We start from the raw sequence: 14170 nt of genomic DNA, 5'->3' as shown, positions 1-14170 counted from the left end.
CACACACACACACACACACACACACACACACACACACACACACACACCCACCCACCCACCCACCATAAAGTAGTCTTGCTCAATGGTCCCTACCACACTTGTGAATGGCTATGCTCTACATACATCCTCCTCTTAAATATAAACATAAAACTGTTTCAAGTCGCTCTAGGGTAAAAGAGACTGCCCTTTCCTTGTTCTTACAGCCCAGATGGAATTCAGTTACTCCTAAATTGGTAAATCCCTGACAAGATAAAAGGTTATTCTTTATAAGTTACACATTATTTTCTTCCAGATGCTCAAGGGCTTAAAATTCATAGTAAACTTCAAATTTACTTCTTTACCACCTTTCAACAATTATTACTAAAAATAACTTTTTTTTTTTTTTTTTACTTGTGAAGCCTTACCTCAGAATCTATAAAATGCCTCTGGTAGTAATAAAAACCTCTTCGACAAAGGTTACAATGATTTAGAGCTGTTTTTAAGAAATGTCTTCTATAAACTTGATGCCAAGTATCCTTAATCTAAAACGAGAAAAGAAAAACAAAGGTGTTATCATAGATGTCGTTGACCACTGAAAGGTTAGTTGTATACAAACTTTACTTTGAAAAGCTAATTGAGGAATGGATCTCCCAGTTTGAGGACAAGCTGGTCTGTAAATCAAGTTCCTGGGTAGAACAACGAAACAAACAGAAAAAAGCTGTTGGCTAGGCAGTGGTGGTGAACTCCTTTAACCCCAGTGCTCAGGAAGCAAAGACAGCTGGGATCACGATGAGTTTTAGGCCAGCCTGGTCTAGAGAGATAGTTCCAGGACAGCGGGGCTACACAGAGAAACACTGTCTTGAAAAAAATTATTAAAAGCAATAGTAATGGTCTTATTCTACCAGCCTTTTAAATCCACTTACATAATTTTTCAAGTCAGATATTAAGTTTATCAGTTTATACACTTTAAAATCTACAAACTTCTGAGCAAGCATGACGCTACATTCAAACAATCCTTGTACAGAGTGGGTTGGTAAGGGATGACCTCTGCCTAGCCAGCAGTGGGGAAAACAAGGCAAGAAGAGTGGGAAGGCTTATAAACCCTGTCGAAGGGCAGAGTTTAGGGCCTGGAAGCTGGTCTCAGGCCATGTTCACTGAGACAGTCAGAAAGCAATCCTCTCTACTAAGTTACAGTGTGGCCACAACAGTGTCCCCACCACTGTGGCAGGATGGTCTGTCAGAGCATTTAATGCTTATCACATTTAGGAACAACAACAACGTCAGTAGGCAGAGCAAATACCAACCCTATCTGGGAGACGAAGCGGAACTTGGGTTATCTATTAATAACGGGAGCAGTACTAGTAACACCATGGAACTGTATGAGAACCTACATTCCTTGACACCCCATGTTCTTGTACTAAACACGGTTACTAGAAAAAACAGACAAACAAACAACACTGAACCATTCTTGCCTGCAAAAAGTAGCAACCTGTTCCTCTCTTCTTCCAAGAGAAAATTCCTACTGCATTAACATAAGTGTCATAAAATCAAAAGTACCAAAGTACATAAAGCTTGAGTATTGCTGACCCAACATATATGGGACCAGAACTGGTCTGAAGATGGAATTTGGGGTGGGATGATTTTGTAATATTTACATACATACCTTGGAGGTGGGATTAAGGTATAAACAAAAAATTCACTCAGTTTTATACATACCTTACACACAGTCTAATTGTAATTTTATGCACTACAGTTTGCATTTTGAATATCGTCACATGAAGATCTTTCTTGTGACATCAAGTTGGAAGCAAAAAGTTTCAGATTTTTGAGCATTTCTCTTTTCCTTGTTTGAATTAGGGATGGGGGCTCAATTTGCATGGCCTTTTCTTTTTTTCTTTTGAGACAGAGTTTCTCTGTACAGCCCTAGCTGTCTTGGAACTCACTCTGTTGACCAGGCTGGCCTCAGACTCACCATCATAAAAGGCACAGCTGCATGGTCTTTTATAATGAGAGTTAGGACCATGTAGACAAATTAGATCTATACCCAACTAAAAGTGTGATGTCCAATTTATTGACAAGTAACACTTACAGCAGCTTAAACACTTAGGCTCTTACCAGGTTTCTTGTTCTGACCTCAGGCAGAATTTGAAGTAAGTACAGAGACATAAAAGCAGGTGATATTTAAAAGTAGTCGTGGAGGCTTGGAAGGTTTTCATGTTGCTTTCCTACTAGATTTATTTTTCAAATTGGGTTTCACGTAAGCTTTTCTTTTCCTTTTAAAAGATTATTTATTTTTATTTTATGTGTATGGGTGTTTTGCTCCTATGTATGTCTGTGCACCACATGGTGGAGAGCCTGCAGAGGCTGTGAGATACTCTGGAACTGAAGTTAGAGATATTGGTTACATGACATGTGGGTGCTGGGAACCAGACCCAGGTCCTCCGTGAGAACAACATGTGCTCTTAACGGCTGAGTCAGCTCTCCAGCACTTAAGCTAAACTTTGAAGATTTTCAGTCCCCTACTAAAGATTTTCAGTTTCCTTCTAAGCAGCAGGAAATACAGGCTCAGTAACTACTTTTACAAACTTGCTACAAATAAGCACTATGAAGTTAAGAAGAAAGATGGCCTAACATATCGACTTTGTTCTCGTATTTATCAGGAATGAAGAAAATGAGATTTAATCCAAAGATCTTATCCAATTCAATAAAAAATTAAAATGCATTTTTCTGCCCCTGAATCTACTTATATTAATTGAGCTACACTGATTGTAAACATTATAATTACCTATGTTCTGGGAATGGTGACCTGCTCCTTTAATCTTGGCATGGCACTTCCAAGGCAGAGGCAGGTGAATCTTTGTAAGTTTGTGGCCAGCTTGGCCTACATAGTAAGTTTCAGGCCAGTCAAGGATAAATAGTGAGAACTTGTCTAAAGCAAACAAAGTCCACCAAAAAACAACATCCCCCAATATACACATGAACATCTACCTGTCTATGTAAGTGGACCGTATTTAGAGGAAAGTGAATTGCTGTACTGTAACACAGGTGAAGCAAGGTCTGGATTCCTTAACCCCTTTTGCAGGAACCCAAAATTCCAAATCTTAATTTATCGAATTACCCTTTAAAAAGCAAACTGAGTTTAAAACTGCTACTCTTCATATAATCAAATGACTACAATTAAGCCAGTAAATGTGCACATGCTCACAGCAGGACGCAGCACTTGGATCACTATATAACTATTAGTGGCTGGAATACCGCACTATAAGGAATACTGATATAGAAAGTGGACCTCTACTGAGACATTCTTGTAGTATGGGCTACCCCAATCTCACTTTTTATCTGAGGATGATCTGCAACTCCTGCCTCCACATTCTAAGTGTTTCATATGTTACCACACCTGGCTTTCAATGGCATTTCTTGTTTTTGTAATTTTTTTTGTTGGGGGGTGGGAGGAGCTGAGGAATGAACCCAGGGTCTCGTGCTTCCTAGACAAGCAATCTACCACTGTGCAATCTAACACTACCTCTTTGATGGTATTTCTTACCAAGCTTGGATCTACTTCCACTCCTCGCGATTCCAGGTTCTTCCGGACTGTGGTGATCTCATCACTTGCAAGGTAAGCTGGGTGCTCCTCACTGAACTTCAGCATCTTCTCCAATTCATTCTTGGTTTCATTGTGAACACACTTTAACAAGTTAAAAGAAGGCTATTTAGATAGTTCCCAGTTGGCACTTGTGAAAATAGAAGTCCATTTTAATAAATGTATTACTTCTGACCATTCCTGTTAATCATGATAAGAAAAGCTATAAACTTGGAGGCCTATAAGCGGAGAGCCACTTGCTTTATACATGGTTAGCTCTAGAATCTTTTATGTGTGCGACAGTGTTTTATTGGTGAAATTAAGGCACCAGGCTCCTTAGGAAAGGCTTTCATTTTGACTGTAATGTATAACTGTGTCAAGAAAAAGTGGCTATGTGGGCCTATGTGGGAAAAAGCAATACTCTATAAATGCCTAGAAGGACCCAGACTTTGTGAAGTGTTTCTTCTCTAACCAATGAATTATCAAGTGTGTAGTTTGATGCTTTTCAAAAGAGGCACTTCCATTAAAAATCATACTTCAAAGGGGCTGGAGAGATGGCTCAGATGTTAAGAGCACTGACCACTTACTCTTCCAGAGGACCTGGGTTCAATCCTGAGCACCCACATGGCAGTGCATAACTGTCTGTAAGTTGAAGAACTGACACCCTCATGCAGATATACATGTAGGCAAAGCACCAATGCACATAAAATAAAAATGTAAAAAAAAAAAAATCATACTTCAAACTATTCCTGAGGTATCCTTAGTTCACTGTCAGCCTCTTCTTTGACACCATGCATTAATCTCAGGAAAGGAAGAAAACACATGCTAAATATATGTTTCAAAGTAAGACTCTGATATTGTCCAACTCAGTTCATCTTGTTATTTTTTTAATCCTCTATTTTGACACGGATGATGAAAGACACTAGCTAGTTTTAAATCACTAATAACATCACTAACTATAAAAGAACTCACCTCAATCTGTGAGGAAGCACAGCTGTAGTCTCTGAGCATTATACAAGGACATTTTGTGATTGACCAGTTGTGAATAAAAGTGCAGATTTCACAGGCCATTTGCACAATTCTATTCAGTATGCAGTGGGAAGGAATCCTGATAATGTAATATTCTCTATCGGGGAGTGCTTTCACACCTAAGTTTTCATCATCTCTAATCCGCTATTAAAACAACAAACCGCTTCAAAGAAAACGTCTTTCTTATTTATCCTGGCTGTCTGTTCCACTAAGATATAATGAGAATGTTTCAGAGTGGGGCTTTCCTACAAAACTAACGGAAGGTTACATAAAGGCATAAAAAAGCTTTATTGTTATTATTATTATTATTATTATTATTATTATTATTATTATTATTAGTGTGTGTGTGTGTCACTGAGTGTAGGTGTCTGGAGGTAAGGGTAGGAGTAGAAGTGAAGGCTCATTTAGGAGGGGCTTCCAGATTCTTCTTCTAGGCATACACATGCTTTGCAATGGGCTTAAAATGAAATTATTGCTTCTCCTACAGGATTGTGGAGAAAAACAATTTATGACTAGAGTTATCTCTGTTTGTTTAGAGTATTTACGAGTAGTTGCTGAGGCAAATACTGTGATTACTGAGTGTTCTCCATGCTTCCTGCCCAATGTTGAGTTTAGCTGCCATATAGCAGCTGTTTCTAATCAACATTTCTTCCAAGCCAGGCATCCATGATTGAGAGACCTACAAGTTCTTTCAGACAGACCTTTTCTCAACCCATTTGCATGGCAGTCAGAACAGATGCATTGCTGACTCAGGGTCAAATCACTTAATTTAGGAGCTTATGAAATAAAAAGTGTGGGACATCAGAAAAGAAATGGCTTCGTTCATATATTTCATTAACTTTATTTAAAATTTAAATGAAAACAAAGAAAAAATGGGAGTATTTTATTCTCTTTACCTCCAAATTGTGCCACATTTTAGCATTCTTTTTGCTAGTTAAGTAGATTCAGCAAACAGAGGAAACAACAGTAAGTGGACTGGATGCCACTGATTTTTCTCATTATTTCACTCACTTATGTATTTTGATTCTATATTCTATTTATGCACTTCCCCTTAAGAATGGAACACCTTTAATCCCAGCACTTGGGAGACAGTGGCAGGCAGATCTCTATGAGTTTGAGGCCAGTGCTGGTTCTACAGCCAAGGCTACACAGGGAAACTGGTCGCAAAAAACCACCAAAAGAGGAAAAAAAAAAAAAAAAAAAAAAAAAAAGGACTGAACTGAAGAATGAGATAGAGGTATAAAACAGGGCAAAAAGCTCTAAGAGCTTAGAAGGAATAGAAGGGGTGGCTGTGGGGATGACACGCGTTTTTCTCCAGTTTACCAGTTTTTAAAGCTGCTTATACTTAGCTTTGGCATTCTGTTCTTCTGAGGTGCTCACTCAGTGTTAACTAAAGGATGAGTTCTAGCATACTTCTTGTCTGAATTTTCATATTTATTTTGTCTTCACATTAACAAAAATTACTACAAAAAGGTAAAATAGTTTGACTGAACTTCCAACAGAAAAATCCAGAGATAATATTAAAAAAATATATTCTTCCTAAGCACAATTGTCACATATCCTCTGATTTTGCTGAATATTTTTGCTCATAACTGCCCTTTACTTAAAAAGGTTTTATTTCTGCTTTGAGTGTGGGTGTTGGCCTGCATGTACGTATGTGCACCATGTGCGTGCCTGGTGCCTAAGAGGCCAGAAGAAGATGTTAGATCCTTTGGAACTAGAGTTATAGGTGGATAGTGAACTGTCTTGTGGGTGCTGGGAACTGACCAAACCGATGTCTTTTATAAGAGCAGCAAGTGCTTTAACCACTGAGCCATCTCTCTAGCCTAACTACTCTTTTTTTTTTTGAACCTTAATTAGGGAACTGAAATGAACAAAGTAGTCAGCTGCAAAGGAAGCACATTTCCTCTTTTTTTTTTTTTTTAAAGATTTATTTATCTATTATTTATTTATACAGTATTCTACCTGCATGTGTGCCTACACTCCAGAAGAGGGCACCAGATCTCACTATAAATGGTTGTGAGCCACCATGTGGGTGCTGGGAACTGAACTCAGGACCTTGGGAAGAACAGCCAGTGCTCTTAACCTCTGAGCCATCTCTCCAGCCCCATTTCATCTTTTCTTACTCTTTTAGTAAAACAGATTGATTATATTTTGGAAAGGCTAATGTAGCGAAACATCTGAAGAATCTTCTCAGAGCCATGAGAACACTGTGTGCGCATATGAACATGTGCGCATGTGAGCACTGTCACTCGTCACCTCATCCCTTTAAACAGGTTTTCCTGTGGAGCTAGGCTGGCAGCCAGCGGCCTCAGAGATCTCGTCTCTACTCTCGGAGCACTGTGGTCACAAGTGCTCATGCAGCCATGCTGAACTCTTGGAGTACTGGGATCTGAACTCAAGTTCCATGCTTACGTAGTAAGAACTCTGACCCACAGAGGCATCTTCACCAGACCCAAGACTGTATGTTAACGCCTGAACTGAAATATGCAAAATGAAGGCGGATCTGGTGGCACAAGCCTGTCAACTCAGCAAGTAGGAAGCTGAAGCAGAAGAACCTCTGTGTGTTCAAGGCTAGCCTGGGCTACAGAAAACCACAACGCCAAGCCATACTATGAGCAAAATGCCATCATGAAAACAGGTGTTTTTGTTCCTACCTGCTCTTGGGTCCGATTCTTCCAGTACATCCACCTCTTTTTCCAGTCTGGCCCTATCATGTTTTCAATAGTATTTTCAGCTAAAAGAAAGATAAAAATTAATGTATTATGTATGGCCATATATGCTATGTGTGTGAATTTGAAAGCGCACATGTCCCAGTGCACGGGTGGAGGTCAGAGGACAGCTTTTGGGAGTCTGTTCTCTGTTTGTTCTGTGGGTTCCAGGGATCCGACCCGGGTAGCCAGGCTTTCACGGCAGTTGCTTTACCCCTGAGCTATCTCTGTGGCCTGCTGATTATATTTTACAATGCTGGCAATTCCAGAGCTCACACCCCTACTTACTGTCCTTGAGACGAGCTTGCAGTGCCTCTTCCATAAAGTAAATGGCTGCATCCCACTGTTGCTTATCCGATATGGACCGGTCTTCCAAAGCATTGTGTTGAATGACCCTCTGAAATGGTCAGGACAGAAAAAGCTAATTTAACTTATGTTCCCACATGTCAATAATTTTAGTTAAGCTGGCAACTTGGCAAATATCAAACATAACAAATAACATAACAGTAGGTTACCCCCACAAAAATGCAGAAGCTCCTTCTATTGGCTGCATCTGTCACTTTTTTTTTTTAACCAGAAAACTAGAGTGGAGCCCCTTGAGGCTGACATTACAGAGCTAACTGAGGGGTAAGGTAAGTGGACAGCACATTGACTGTGTGAGTCAGGTGGGCCTACCAAGCTGTCTTCCGCAAAGTCATTCCACTTGTGTCGCTTGATACTCTCTTCCTTCACAGCCTCCTTCAGCTTGTCAAATATGTCATCGTGTTCCTTTCCTTTGGGCTCTGTCATGAAGCGGGAGAACTCCTCCTGTAGCGTCTCCCAAGCTACCTAGGTATAGAAGAAGCTGTAGTTAGGCTATTTACTCTTATTAAACATGCAACTTGAAGACAGAACACAACAAGCAGCTGTGGTCCAGCAGCTGATCAGGAAATACTGTTCTTTGGTAAATGCATTCACACTAACAAAAGGCAGCACAGCGGGGCGCAGTGTCACATGCCATTAATCCCAGCGCTCAGGAGGCACAGGCAGGTGATCTCTGTTAGTTCAAGGCCAGCCTAGTTTACATATTGAGTTCTAAGACAGCCAGGGTGATACACAGAGGACCTGTTTAAAAAAAAAAAAAATGCTGCCAATTTTAAACACTGAGACTTCACAACTACACCTGTACCTCCAACGATTGAGAACAACCTGGAAACAATCAGGTCATGCTTTTCCCACAGGATGCCACTTGCTGAGCTGAGCAGGGTTGGCCCCTCTAGGCAAGTCTAGCACCCAAGTCTGCCAACACATTTATGTCAATCCTTTCAATCAATAACACATCTGAGTCTACCTGCTGCCAAGTTTAAGTTCTTGCTGAGTCAGTCACCTTTACATTTGTGCCTGTGAGCAGGCACATATTAAAAGCTTCAAGTACTAATCATTCAGCTTTGTGGTTCAGCTAACTTTTATTCATATCAACTCTGAAAGGAAGAGCACAGGGTAAAAGCTCAGCTCGATGGTGCAGTGAAGTTGTTGTGTCTGTTGTGAACTTGAGACAATCCTTTGCCTTATTCAGCCTCCCTAGGGAGAGTATTACAGGTATGTACCACCAAGGCCAGCATGGGATGGGATGAACCTCCTACCCAAATCAGCTTCTCTCCCTCTCTCCACACCAAGCCCAGGGCAGAAAGTAGAAAGACAGTTACTGATGTCCTGATGACTAGTTTCATGGCTGGAAGCTCTGGCTATGTAAATATCCGATCTCTAGACACACCCAGAATACTGTGAGGAGAGCTAGTGACAAGAGGCAGCCGCTCTCCAATTATTTTCATGGTATATAAAGAAATGAGCAGAGTTCAGCAACATGCAACATAGGCAGAGGCTGCAGAGGCCCAGGAAAGTGAGAACAGTGCTGAAGAAGCCAGACTGCGGCAGGACAGGAAGGAACCCATGCTATTTCCACGGCAGGCATGAAGAACAATTACTCTTAGTATTGATCACAAGTTTTTGGCAACCCTTCACAGCGTCCAGGACACACTGGACTCAGCCTGAGTAAGAGGCAGGACGAATGTCAGTAATGTAGATGATCCAGAGCGGCTACTATGAACTAGCCAGGTGTTACCTAAGTGTTTGACATATTAACTCATCTAATCCTGACAGCAGCCCTGGCAGGTGGGCAACATTATCACCCAGCTCCTCAGATGAAGCTGCAGGAAGGTTAAGCAAGTAGGACAGCTATCCAAACTAGCAGGTCCCTAACTCAATGCATACACCATAGGCTATATATAGGTCCTGGAGAAAATGTAAAAATGGAAATGTTTAAATGTTTAGGCCATTTAAAAATATTTCTTATTAATTCACAGAAGTTATTTCACCTTTAACATTTTATTAAATGTTATCTTTAGAAGGAGAAGCAAGGCCTTTAGGCAAACAACATCCTGATTAGTAAACTTTCATGTTAGCAGCAACTCAGAACAATCTCAAGGTCAGCACTAGCAGAGGCAGGAGCAGTTCAAAAATATAGTGTTAATGGAAAGATAGTGACTGTGAGGAAGACCCACAACCTACAACACCTATCCCCTCCAGACAATGCTTCTTACCCACTTAATTACATTATACCCTAACCTCGACTGCTTTGTTAGGAAGCTGCTTGTCAGTCCACTGTTTAAGCTTGATGTCCACCGTGGTGTTAAATGTTCCTGAGTTCATGGTCTGTGCAGCTGGAAGGTAGATGTTCTCAATCACATGCGTTGACACTCTTTCCCACAGAGACTGCTGAAGGATTTCCTCCCTGAAGTTGAAAAGGAGACGTTCTTGAAAGCTGATATGGCATTAAACTTTTTAAAAAAGCTTGACTGAGGTATCACGAGCTATAGCGGCTAACTACAAATATTGGAAGGGTTGATAAATTTGGGATATGTATACATTTGTGAATCACAGAAACCAGGAAAAATGTCTGTCATCAGCTCTGTAACCACTCTATTTGCTGTTGTTATTATGGCTACTTTGTATTTCCTAGAACTTTACATAAATGCGATCATGTAGCGTGTACCGTTCCACCTACATTCTCTCACCCAACATACTTATGAAATCTGTGCTATATGTATTACCATTTCACTCTCTTTATTGCTAAGCACCACCAATTGTGTACACTGGCTCGTCCATCCACCTGTTCCTTGATGGTCTTGCACTATTTCTTGTTCTACTAACCACAGTAAAGTTGCATGACCTCATACATGTTTACTTGCTTATAGTTTCTTTACTTGAATGAACAGCCTTAACAAACTTGCTAACAGCTCCTGTTTTATCTTTGCCCTTTACCTCTCTCTATGAGAAGGCTATGGGAACAAGCATTCAAGTTTTCTTTCTTTCTCTCACCTCCTGACTTTGCAATCCTCTTGCTGATGTCTTTACTTAACACCAATTCACTCTTGAAGTTTCACATGATAATACTGCACATTTCAGAGTCCTTGCATTTGAATTAGGGGATTCAACTGTATGTTTTCCCCATTTTTATTTTAGTGTTTTAAACAAATCAAGGTAAACTTAATATTTTCACCAAAAATTGCACACATACCATAATACTGGATTTCACAAAAGTGTATTTCCTTAAAACCAGCCAATTATTGTGCTAGAAAAGACGGTTATGTGTTAATGACACACCAGTATTTCATTTAATATCAGTAGCTGGATCTTACAGATCACGTACATTACTGGACAAATGTACTGTGTGTATTTACTACTGTAACGCATTATACAGCAAGTTGAAGCCCCAGGATTCCTTTCTTAAAATATGGCTAAAGTATGCAGAATGTCTGTAAGTAAATAACAAATGATCCCATTAGAACATACAGCACTTACTACACAGACCTAGGACTTTAATAGTTCACAGATCTAAGGCATCCATCTTAAAGGGCCATGTAATGCCACTACACCATTAAGTAATACCAACAAAAACTCTAAGGCAGCAGTCCTCAGCCTCTTAGTTGTGACTCCTCGGTGGAGGCTGAACAGTCCTTTCACAGGGGTCACCTAAGATTATCTGCACATCAGATATTTATATTATAATTCATAAGAGCAACAAAATTAGTTACAAAGTATCAACAAAATAATTTTATGGTTGGGGGTCACCACAACATGAAGAACTGTATTAAAGGTTCACAGCATTAAGAAGGTTGAGAAACACTGGTCCAAGGTAATTTCAACTATGCTACTGAAGTATCTTTGGTATAATGTAGTTAAGTACATTGCAGCATGAACATTTAAGGCTGGGAATGGATATTCTGTCCCTTGTAATAAGAAAAATCACTAGAGGTCATCTGATGAGGTAGCTGAGAATTCTCAGCCACCAGATGTTCTAGTTCTGGGCTGTGTCTTCTCTGCGGGAACTATCTTTTATTGTCTTTTCACAACTCTGTTAAGTCCTGTATATTAAAAAAAAACTAATCTTATTTATGGTAACAAATTAATTTGTAGAAGGATTACATTTTTCTCTACCAAAAATGACATTAGCAGCTATAGGCTTTTTTTTTCTCTTGGTGGTACTGAAGAGAACACAGGGCCTTGGCTGGATAAGCAGCCACTCTACTACTGACTGCATCCTTATCCATTAGTTATGATTCATAAATTGCCTTTTATGTACATTACCCTCATACGACCTAGGAAGGCAGTTACGATACAGTAATTAATTATACTTAGGTACATTTTAAATTTACTCATGTACACATCTGTATATCTGTATCTCTCTTGCAATTTCAGGAGCTAACTGAATTATACAAAGTCATTGAACTCATTTAAAACATGAACAAGAAACACAAGTTTGTTGTGATTAATATATTTGATTAATTGGTCAGTAGTAAAAATAAGACCAGATATCTTTTTCTTAACAAGGAGAGATTAAAAATCAGGCAAGTATTGATGACTTAAAGAAAGACGGGAGTTATTACTGAGGAAGGAAGGGCACAGAGACGAGGCACAGAGATGAGGAAACTAGTGAGAACAAATTCAGACTTAGGGATGAAACGGTGGTGTCTTGATTCAGAGTGATAATCTGTCACTGAGCAAACAGGTACTGGGGAGAAAAGCACACACACACACACACACACACACACAAGGGATGAAACGGTGGTGTCTTGATTCAGAGTGATAATCTGTCACTGAGCAAACAGGTACTGGGGAGAAAAGCACACACACACACACACACACACACACACACACACACACACACAGTTTTGTGCCAAGAGTGATAACCTTCTTAAATACCATAGGTTTATTAGAAGATAATTCAGGCATGAGTAATTTGTTAGTTTGTTTGAGCTACATGTAGCCTGTCTTGCTGCTGTTAAAAGGTTGCCCATGAGTATAGGCTGCCTCAGAATTTGTGTTTCTCCTGCTTCCTCCTCCTGTGTGCTGGGATTAGTGTCTGCCACTGTTTTTTGGTTTATAATGCCCTGTTTCAATAAATTTAAGAATACCTATATTTACATAAACATAAATTGAAGATGATCGCTTGGCATAGGCTTCATATGACAATGTTTCAAATGGATGAACCTACTACTTAAAAAAAAAATTAAGTGGGAAGAAAAAACAAAACAAAACAAGCAAAACAAAACCCCCTCCATAACAAACTGGGTCTGGAGAGAGAGAGGACTCAGTGATTAAGAGCACTGGTGGCTGTATCAGAGGGTACAGTTCTATACCAGCACCTCACAACCATCTGCAACTCCAGTTCCAGAAGATCCAGCGTCCTCTTCTGGCTTCTATGGGCCACAGGTATACATGTCTGTGGCCATAGACACATGTAGGCAAAACACTCATACACATAAAATTAAAAAATGTTATTGTGCACAATTCAGTACATCCATGTAACAAAAAACACCAGTTCTGCCGTGGAAACAGAGCTAAAAAGCATAGAGCATTCTTCCCTTAAAATCAGTGTCCCCTAGGATGCTCAATAGTAATCAGAGTCCATCAGAGCAATAGTCCATCAGAGCAGTCCTGATAAGCTATTTTGTGACAATTTTATGAAGCTTTGTGTAAATGATTCTATAGAAATCACAACTTTGTATTTCTTAAGAACAAATAGAAGATAAGCCAAAGATAAAACCGGATTAAAAAGGCGCCTGAGTAAGCTACTGTCTAGCCATTCAGCCGATAGACTACAACTGCAGCTTTCTTTTAAGGAGACACACTTTGTGCTTTGGCCTACTTCTCTTCGAAGGAGTGCAGGCAGTGAAAGTCCCTGCTTCTTCTATGTTAGGGTGAGAGATGCTGGGAGGATACTCACCAGTGTTTTGGAGTAACCTGGCTCAGACTGATAACTTCATCGAGGATCTCATTTTTAGCTTTCTCAAATAGTTCATTCTAGGCAACATAGACACAAGTTAGGATTGACAAGACACTAAATTTGTCCTGTCATGACCTTCAGAGATAATCAAAAGGAGGCCACGCACAGGAGGACTATGTTTTGGCTTGAAGATGTAAGACTATAGTGACTGTGGAGCCTCCTGTAGGAGTATCTATCATTAGTCAGGTAAGACAATGTCTCCTTTCCAATCCTGACTGTAGTTTTAAACAGCTGCTAAAGAACCAACACATACAATTTAGTGATCAGTAACAGTAAGTTAATGCTGGGTCTTACAACTAATGCTATTTTAAAATTGAAGAAAAACAATATTTACTCCCATTAAATAAGACTACAGACCTCCAAGGTTAATACCAAGAAAGCAAAAAGCTAATATAGAACTAAAAACAAAAATTACATACACCGGTATACATTGATAAAACTACTAAAGAACAGCCAAATTTTCTCAGAAAACATTTAACATGTTTCTACAGCTTCATCTTAAAACATTATAACAGTTTAAATTATTGTAGAAAAGACAACTACTCT

At 39.7% G+C, this 14170-nt stretch overlaps 1 protein-coding gene across 6 annotated transcripts in view; it reads right to left on the bottom strand.

Moving 5' to 3' along the window:
- The window catches only part of Opa1 (OPA1 mitochondrial dynamin like GTPase), a 73778-nt gene that overhangs the window by 24281 nt on the left and 35327 nt on the right, over positions 1 to 14170 (bottom strand). For all 6 annotated transcript variants that reach the window (XM_055624862.1, XM_055624861.1, XM_055624864.1 and 3 more), the window contains 7 exons: positions 13565 to 13641; positions 9904 to 10069; positions 7975 to 8127; positions 7588 to 7696; positions 7246 to 7325; positions 3524 to 3664; positions 405 to 521 (listed from right to left, as the gene is read on the bottom strand). In XM_055624862.1, the coding sequence (XP_055480837.1) occupies positions 405 to 521; positions 3524 to 3664; positions 7246 to 7325; positions 7588 to 7696; positions 7975 to 8127; positions 9904 to 10069; positions 13565 to 13641 (843 nt within the window). The remainder of the gene's footprint in view (positions 1 to 404; positions 522 to 3523; positions 3665 to 7245; positions 7326 to 7587; positions 7697 to 7974; positions 8128 to 9903; positions 10070 to 13564; positions 13642 to 14170) is intronic.

Source organism: Psammomys obesus, unplaced genomic scaffold, assembly GCF_907164565.1.
Source record: "Psammomys obesus unplaced genomic scaffold, mPsaObe1.curated_primary_1811, whole genome shotgun sequence".
Classification (NCBI taxonomy): Eukaryota; Metazoa; Chordata; class Mammalia; order Rodentia; family Muridae; genus Psammomys; species Psammomys obesus.
The sequence above is the reverse complement of the archived record's forward strand: the minus strand, read 5'-3'. Positions and strand labels throughout refer to the sequence as shown.